Source organism: Trichogramma pretiosum, unplaced genomic scaffold (assembly GCF_000599845.2).
Source record: "Trichogramma pretiosum strain Unisexual culture from Peru unplaced genomic scaffold, Tpre_2.0 scaffold19, whole genome shotgun sequence".
Lineage (NCBI taxonomy): Eukaryota > Metazoa > Arthropoda > Insecta > Hymenoptera > Trichogrammatidae > Trichogramma > Trichogramma pretiosum.
The window spans coordinates 825,724-833,835 of NW_019641707.1; the positions used below are offsets into that span (position 1 = coordinate 825,724).

General features: G+C 56.0%; 2 protein-coding genes across 2 annotated transcripts; both read right to left on the reverse strand.

Annotated features, from left to right (window-relative positions):
• Positions 1-17: 17 nt before the first annotated feature.
• Positions 18-2,728, reverse strand: LOC106659711. The gene is made up of 5 exons (XM_014382389.2): positions 2,129-2,728; positions 706-2,053; positions 445-646; positions 252-375; positions 18-172 (listed from the first exon to the last, which is right to left on the reverse strand). Exons 1-5 carry the CDS (start codon positions 2,406-2,408, stop codon positions 78-80), a joined length of 2,049 nt encoding a protein of 682 aa, XP_014237875.1. The 5' UTR covers positions 2,409-2,728; the 3' UTR covers positions 18-77.
• Positions 2,729-2,812: 84 nt separating this feature from the next.
• LOC106659890 lies at positions 2,813-7,389 on the reverse strand. Its single transcript, XM_014382634.2, has 4 exons — positions 7,013-7,389; positions 6,093-6,870; positions 5,192-5,877; positions 2,813-5,131 (listed from the first exon to the last, which is right to left on the reverse strand). Exons 2-4 carry the CDS (start codon positions 6,787-6,789, stop codon positions 3,368-3,370), a joined length of 3,147 nt encoding a protein of 1,048 aa, XP_014238120.1. The 5' UTR covers positions 6,790-6,870; positions 7,013-7,389; the 3' UTR covers positions 2,813-3,367.
• Positions 7,390-8,112: the final 723 nt, after the last annotated feature.

The following is an 8,112-nucleotide window of genomic DNA, read 5'->3' on the forward strand; positions in this document are numbered from 1 at the left end:
TCATTTTTCATATATAAAATAAATAAATTTCGATACGATAAAAAAAAAACATTGTCTCTTCTTCTTCATTGTTGTATTCATTCCGCACCAGTCCTCTCGTCCGTACGTGCCTCCTGCTGAGCTTCCTCGAGCAGCTCCATCAAGACTTCGTGTATCGCGTCTTTCGAGCTATCTGCAATAAAACATTGACACGCATAGCGGCACGAATTAATCAATTTTGTTGAAAAAAAATCGTCTATCTATGCACTTACCATTGTCGGACGGCACGCTGTCGAGAATCAGCTGAATGGCGTCCCCGAGGCGCTCGATGTTGTTCTCGTCGTCCGTCGACTCGCACTGGGTCCATTTATTCTCGCTCGTCGATTTATCATCGTCCTGAAACGTATTTTTTTTGTTCTTACGGTAAAAAAGCTCTCGATCTTTTTTTTCTCGAAATATACTAACTGGATCGAAGTTGGACGACGAGCTGAGATTGTCGCAGTCGGGTGGATGCGTCAATCCGTAAATGAGATCGTGCACGGCTCCGTAAGCCGCGGTGAGCCTGAGCTTTCGGTCAGCCTCCTGATCGATTATCCTGTCGGCTTTCGGTATGACCAGCCGATAGACGAGCCTCGCCACGGTGTCCTCCAGTTCCTCATCGGCATCCCTACAACGTCACAAGTTAATATCTCCTCCTCCTTACAACCAAACTCAATATTTTCTCACCCTTCGAGGAATAAGGCATCCTCCGCGTTGGGGTCTTCCTTGGGCTCTGGCTCCGGGCAAGGTGGCCTGTAAGCGTCTCTCATCTCCTGCAGCTTCCTCTCGCGCTCGGCCTTGCGACGCTCGCACTCGACGATCTCGCAGATGCCGGCGACCAGTCGCTCCTCGGCTCGACGGCGCTCCTCCTGCACCGCCTCCTCGTGCTCTCTCAGGCCGGCCTCGCGCTCCGCGAGCTCGCGATTCAGTTCCTGCAGCTTGTCGGCGATGCAGCGTGCCTCCACCGCGGCCATCACTTCCGAGGCTATCAGCGATCTCTCGCTGCGTATCGTCGTCGGGGCGTTCTCGTCCTCGGACTCCTCGTCCGAGCGGAGCCGGCGCTCGTCGAAGTCCGCGTCCCAGTCCTCCTCGCCCTCGCCCGTGTCCCCACCGTCCGAGGGCGTCTCGAGATCGCCGTCGACCGGAGGCCGCTGCTCGAGGGCGCGTAGCAGGCGCTTGGCGCGCTCGAGCTCGTCGAGGGACTCGGCCGAGCTGGCCTGAAGGCCGCAGGGTCCGTCGCCTCCGCCGCTGCACACGGCCGGCCGCAGCAGATCGTGCTCCGGCGCTCCGGACGTGGCGTCCTCGAGCTGCTCCTTGCCGCAGACGCTGCGCAGCCTCTTCATCCAGCGCGAGCAGAGTCCCTGCTTGATGGCCTCGGCTGCCGCGGCAGCGGCGGCGGATCCACCGTGTCGCGCGGGCGACTTGCCCTGCACCATGTCCAGCAGCCAACGGGGGATCTTGGTCGTGGTGAGGACGGCGTCTCCGCGTCCGTCGGGCTGCATCATCCTCGTCGGCGGCAGAGCTAACTTGGCCGTGCACGGTCTGTGTCGCGATCTCCTCGCTGGCAACGGTCCTCCTCCTCCACCCGCGACTCCGCAGCTCTTTCTACAGGTCCCGATCGAGCCTCGACGATGATTTTCGCGCAGCTTCCGGAGCTCTCGGCTCGCCCGAGTCCTCAGCTTGTCCATGCAGCGCTGGCCGCGCTCCTGCAGCTTGGCCTCGAGCAGATCCAGCCTGGCCCTGGCCTTGCCCGCCTTCTTGGCCTCCCAGCAGCGCAAGCGCCGGATCGCCTCCCTCAGCAGGCCGTCGTACCTCTCCTGCAGATCGGCGTCGCGATAGGCCAGCTCGTCGGCCTCGAGGGCCCGGATTATGGCCTCGCGCTTGCGAATGTTGCAGGCCGAGTCCGGTGGCGGTAGCATGCGCTCCCAGGCGCGTCGCTTGCGCGCCCGAATGATGAGGCGGGCCTCGCGCTCGCCCGCGGGCAGTCCCTTGCCCCAGGTCAGCCATCCCAGCCTCAGTAATTCCGGCTCGTCGCCTGTTCCAAAATGTGTATTATAATAAAATATGTACAACGAAGAGGAGAAAGAATTTCGGTTCGTATGGTACTGACCGGGTTTGCACTTTGGCAGATTCTTGAACGGCGGCTCCCAGGGATCGGTCTGGCACTCGATCTCGCGCCGCTCGGTCTGTACGGCTCGACTGCGTCGCGGCGCGCGTCGAGACGTCGGCACCGGTTGTTTCGGTTTCGTCGGCAGAAGGACGCAGTCGCCCTCCAGATGACTCGAGAGCCGAGAAATCGTGCCGAACGATTGCTGGCATCGAGTCAGCGTAATGGGAGCGCCTTTGACCGACTCCACCTCCTCCTCCTTCGTCACCTTCGGGCACTTCATGTTTTTTTTTAAATTTCTCGCATCTTTATCACTTATTTGTTGTTATCGTTGTTGTTGTTGTCAAAAATCCAAAGACCCGCGCGCGCGCGACGACTACGACGACGCTTCGCTGCGTGCGGCGCGTTGCTGTCGACTGCATCGCGAGGGTTATAGACAATGCCTACGATAAGACTTACATCCCCCGGCGCTGTATATACCTGTATACCACATCGGTATGCGTGCCTTCACTGCGCTGCACACCGCGCACGCAACCTGTAACGCATCGTCGCATTGATCAAACAGCTTCTCGAGTAGTTGTACTACGGTGCATGGTGCGCGCGAAGGATCGATGGCCTTCTTGGTATAAGATCGGGATGAGATTGGCGAGCGAGAGGGGAAGAAAAACACAAGTGTTTCGAGGTACGTTTACCGTTGTTTATGATGATTTTATTGTTGTTTTGTACGAATTGTTTATTATTATTATTATTATTTGTTCGTTGCCACTGGCGCACGTAGAGGATTCAGTACTGTTCGACGATATTGAGAGAGAACATAAAAATTGTTTATATTATTTTACATAACATTGAACAACGATGTTTTATAATATTAGTATTTTCTAAAATACTTAGGAGCAATTATAATAGGCAACGATATTACCTTTTTATTTTCTTTCGTTCACATGCATCAATATAACGTAATCTGTACAGTCAACACAAAAGCTTAAATTTATATAATATAAGAACATTCACTCGATAATCGACAAAATGCAGTCATTCGATCATCATGTAATATTATAAGTCATTTCTATCAAGTAAAAGTTACAGCAGGATTCATAAGTAATTATGTACAAAACGATTTCTCACATCTTTGGATCGACATCTATTCAATTTTCTATCCTTAAGTATCAGTGCTACATAAGTATATATTTTTTATATTCCACGAAGACTGAAAAAGTTCCGTAAAAATCTTGCCTCATCGGTCTACTTGTTCGGCTTTCTCGAGTCGAAGTATCCCGCCCCTGCCCGTCCCAGGTACTGGGGCCAGCTCTGCCTCTGACTGATATCCCGGCACGTCTGTCCGGGCAGCATGTCCTCCGGGCAGACGCAGCTCAGCTGCAGCCTGTACAGCGTCATCTGGCCCAGAGGAATCTTCGACGTCGACGACGTCGACGACGACAGGTCCCGACGTGGAGCCTCGACCCCGCGACTCCTGAGACACTCGGCGACGATACGCCGCTCCTCCTCGTCGCTCAGCTTGCTCTCGCGCCTCCTCTTCTCGATGCAGTCGAGATCGCGCCGTAGCAGCACGAAGGCCGGACTCGAGCTCGCGCTCGGCAGCCAGTAGGTCGAGTAAACCAAGTCGACGGGATTGCGACCGGTTATGGGGTTGAGACTGGGCAGGATGATGCCCGTGGGTGGCTGTCGCTGCACACCGTACACGCTGGCACTCTCCGCCGCGGCGGCTCTACGTTTTCTCACGGCCGCGGCGTTGCGTCTTCTCCGCTTCTTCTTCCTCGCGCTCAGCGCCTCGGCCTCCTTGATGTTGTCCACGAAATCGATGTCCGGCAGATTCATGTAGTCCAGACTGTCGTCGGCGTTGCTCGATCGGTTAAAATTCAGCGTCGAGTAGTAATTGTTGAGCTTGCTCTGGCCGTTCGTGTAGTCCATGCTCGGGTCCAGCTGGTTCTGCACGTCGTTCGTGTCGTTGTTCACGTATCTGCCGCTCCTGTCGCTCTTCTCGCTCCTCTGCAGCCTGATCTCGTTCAGCTGCCTCGAGGCGATCAGCTTCTCCTCCTCGTCGTCGTACGACGTGTCGTCGTAATTGTCCTCGCTCGGCTGTTGCTGCTGCTGCTGCTTGCGATTGTTTCTCCAGCCGTACTCGGACCATCCGTTAAGGGCTTTCTCGTAGAATTTCTGCTGCTCTCGCTCGTCGTCCACGCTGTCGTCGCTTCTCTCGTTTCCATTGGGATAGTAGGAACCCGCCACCGACTCTACCGGCAGATTCCGATCGCGCGTCCCCTCCTCCGCGTCGCCGCCTCTCGGCGTCTTCAGATAGCCGTGAGCGCGTACGTAATCCTCCGCCTCCTTCCTCGGATCGACCGTGTTGTTGTACTCGAGCTTGGTCCAGTCGTCGGACTTGTAGATCGGCTGACCGGGCGGCGCCACGTGCTGACCGAAGGCCAGCAGCGAGCGTGCCAGGCTCGAGTTGTAGCGCGGCCCGCAGAGATCGACGCCGTCGAGCCTCCAGGCCGGCTCCGTTCCGACGTCGTCGGTCTTGGGCAGGGCCCAGGGCTCCTTGGCGGCCTCGCGACCCCGACAATCGGCCGACCAGTGCAGGAACCAGTCGTTGCCCGTGCCCTCGACGCTGAGTGTCAGGCCCGACATCTGGGCGCTCATCGTGTCGACGATCGGCGCCTCGAGCAGTGGTTTTCCGGTTCTGCCGTCGAGCACCTGAGCCTCCGTGTAGTAGTACACGGGAAAGCCCGGACCGATCTGGTGCTTGACCATGAAGTCGGGTATCTCGTCGTCGTTGTAGTAGCCCGGCACGGGTAGACTGATGACCTCGGAATTCGGCACGGTGTAGTTCCAGAGCTGCTTGAAGGTGAGTCCGTCGATTGCCACGATCGTGGAATTGAACACGGCTACGATTATGTCCTCGGTCTGGTCCGAATTGATGTCAATCAGCAGCGGTGGCAGCGACACTCCTCGACCGGGTCCATGGTACAGCTCGTAGTCTTGCAATTTCTGCACATACCAATTATCGTTATTATCGAATATTTATCTTACAATCAGCTGTCTACTCACGAATTGTCCCATCAACAGTTTGGAGTGCGGAACGACGTACAATCCGCCGGACATGTCGACGCCGCTTGCCGCCAGCACGAAGTACGTCTCGCCGTCCGGATGGACGATCGTTTGGGGCGCGACGAACAGCTGCTCGGCGCCCGGCACCTCCAGCACGTTGATCACCAGGCCGGTCTTGCCCGAGACCAGCACCACGCTGCTGCGCGCCACCTCCTCCACCGGCTGCTGCTGCTGCTGTTCCGCCGCCTCCGCACCCGCGGCTACTACGGGCACTAGGAGCTCGCGCCAGGTGTGCGCCGCGACGACGTCGCCGATGCCGTCGTCGTCCAGATCCGCCACGTATCGGGCGTCGTACTGGTCGTAGTAGGCCGACGCGGAGCGTCGAATGACGTTGTTGTTGCCCGGATCGCGGGCGGACTCCTGCAGCTCCCAGATGCTGGCGCCGTCGTGGCCGTTGATGGCGCGCAGCAGACCGCCCCGGCCCGCCGCGAGACAGTCCTTGATACGGTCGTAGTTGAGATCGAGGCCGCAATCGAGGCCGAAGATGGCGTGCTCGGCCCAGTGCTGCCAGATCGTGGCGCCGGTCTTGCCGTCGATCGCGAGGACGCCGCCGAGACACGGGCCCGGTTGGTCGAAGTACAGCTGGCAGGCGTAGCGAGCCGCTTCGTCTTTGCCGTTGTCGAGACCTGCGACGATTATTTGTGTGAAGAGTTCAGTGGGGGTAAGAAGAGAAATTAGAGCAGTGCGTGACATTGAAAGTTATATAGATTCACCTATGAAAAAGCTCATGCAACAAAATAAAAAGTAGTCCGAAGGCCAAGCTCTGTCGAACGTGTAGAAAATAAGACAAAGTAAACATCGACGAGTAAAACGTAAACATTGAAAAAATAAAATGCCTTACCGGTACCGAAGCCTAGAATTATATCGTCGATTCCGTCCTGATTAACGTCGTTGTTCCTCAACGGCGCCTCGGCGGTAAGCTTCGGCAGACTCCTCGTCCAGACGAGGCTCGTAGCCAGCGACGTGCACGCGGGCAGACGATTCTTCTCGCTCAAGCTCGACGTCGGACCCGACGTCGCGGTTTGTTCCTGCTGCTGTTTAGGCTCGTGAGCTATCCAACGTCTCACGATGTCCAACAGCGGCACCGGGAACTTGGCCACTACGAGCGCGCACAGCCCTATGATGCAGAGCAGCACCAGGAAGCCACCGATCACGTAGCAGTAGGAGAGCAGCAGCGTCCTGTAGGGCAGCGGCGACGCGTGACAGCTCGTTCCGCCACTTTCACACATGCCCGCGCCGCCACTTCCCTGCGACGACGCAGCAGACCCCGCTGCGGGGTCGGCGAAACGCGTCTTGTTGTGCTTGCGCCGGGGCGCCATGAGCGGCCTCTTCACCCCGTCCTCGTCGTCGTAGTCGCGGCCCCTGGACGAGGCCGCCGAGGGTCCGATCTTGAGGATGCCCTGCTTGCCGTCGCGTATGAAGACCTCGTCGTCGAAGTCGCTCATGTCGTCCTCGTCGGCGAGACTGTCGCGTATGGCCGCGGCGACGGCCGCCCGACTCGGATACGCGCCACTGGCCTCGGGTTGCGTCGACTGCATGGCGAATCAGGCGACTAATTTCTATAGGTGGGTGCACCTTGACTCTCTGTGACCGAGGTGCGTACGAGTATTACACTGCCGCTACGATATAAACAGACGTACGTACATATAGTATATTAGCGTGGAATAGAAAACATCTGTCGCACGCGTACATAATACGTCACGCGTTCAGGTCGATAAATAGATAAATAATATACCAGAGTCAAAAGTTTGGAGTACTTACGCGTGCGTTTACGACGCTTCAAGTGCCAGTCGAGGCTAAAAAAGCTCGATGATCCAATGCAGGACGACTCGTCTGCTGCTTCTGCTTCTGCTGCTGCGTGCAGCGCAGAGCCTGCCAAGGTGCACGCATAACTAACTGCCGTGCGTTTGTCAAAAAGGGTCTCTCTCTCTCTCTCTCTCTCGATATCTTCTAACTTGTACTACTGCTGCTGCTGCGCCTGGCTCATATAAGCTCGCAATGACAAGGCGCGTACACCCCCTATATATACTATATAAGCAGCAGCAGTTTCTACAACGCCCACAAGGTATATAATACGCAGGCAGGAGCGAGAGCTTGCGCGCATATGCGTAGAGATATACAGTGATATAAAGTCCGCAAGAAAGCAACAGCAGCGGCGGCGGCGAGGCGGTTGTAGTAGTGGTGCGCGTGTACACATGGCCAAGAGCTCGGAAGCGTATTGATTTTCCGCGACTGACTCCTCGCGCCCCGTATACACGCGCGCGCCCGCGCGTCTTTTTTGTTTCGTTTTTGAAACACGCGTTTGTATCGTGCTCCGATACCCCCATTTTACTTTTTTTCTTTTTTTATTATTATTTTTGGCCTAACGAAACACGACGACCACAGCGGGATGCAAATTTCGAAATAAAAATTAGACGTAATATTTAAAACAGCGGCGCGTGCGCGCAACGGAAACGTATACATATACACACAATTATAATCCTCGAGATTCGCGCGCAGTCCTCGGACAGGTGTTATGTGTCACTCCGCTGCAGCTCGGCGCCGCCGCCGCCGCGAGCTAGAGGAATCGGCGAAATGACTCATGGGAGAAATAAATATATATAGGAAAAAAAAGAAGAAGAAAAAATAAACGAGCGTTAGATCCGACTCCGCGGACGATCCTCGAGCGACTCGGATTCATAATCAAGCGCCGCGCGCGTTATGATGTATAGAATTTCATTGGGGATATATGTCATGCGATCGAGCAGCGTATCGGGTAAATTGGCCAGCGCGCTCGTCTCGTCTCGTCTCTTCGCTGCGGTTCAAGTATATATTATCGTTGTCTCGTGTATCGTTATTATTAGCATAAATAACGATATGCG

What these genes read in the sequence shown, in the direction of transcription:
- LOC106659711 (XM_014382389.2), bottom strand. Translation starts at nt 2,408, where the DNA reads ATGAAGTGCCCGAAGGTGACGAAGGAGGAGGAGGTGGAGTCGGTCAAA. An exon ending in GATGCCTTATTCCTCGAAGG is followed by an intron (nt 647 to 705) that starts GTGAGAAAATAT and finishes GTGACGTTGTAG; the next exon opens with GGATGCCGATGAGGAACTGG. An exon ending in CAGCGTGCCGTCCGACAATG is followed by an intron (nt 173 to 251) that starts GTAAGTGCATAG and finishes GTTTTATTGCAG; the next exon opens with ATAGCTCGAAAGACGCGATA.
- LOC106659890 (XM_014382634.2), bottom strand. Translation starts at nt 6,789, where the DNA reads ATGCAGTCGACGCAACCCGAGGCCAGTGGCGCGTATCCGAGTCGGGCG. An exon ending in AATTCTAGGCTTCGGTACCG is followed by an intron (nt 5,878 to 6,092) that starts GTAAGGCATTTT and finishes TAATCGTCGCAG; the next exon opens with GTCTCGACAACGGCAAAGAC. An exon ending in AACTGTTGATGGGACAATTC is followed by an intron (nt 5,132 to 5,191) that starts GTGAGTAGACAG and finishes TGGTATGTGCAG; the next exon opens with AAATTGCAAGACTACGAGCT.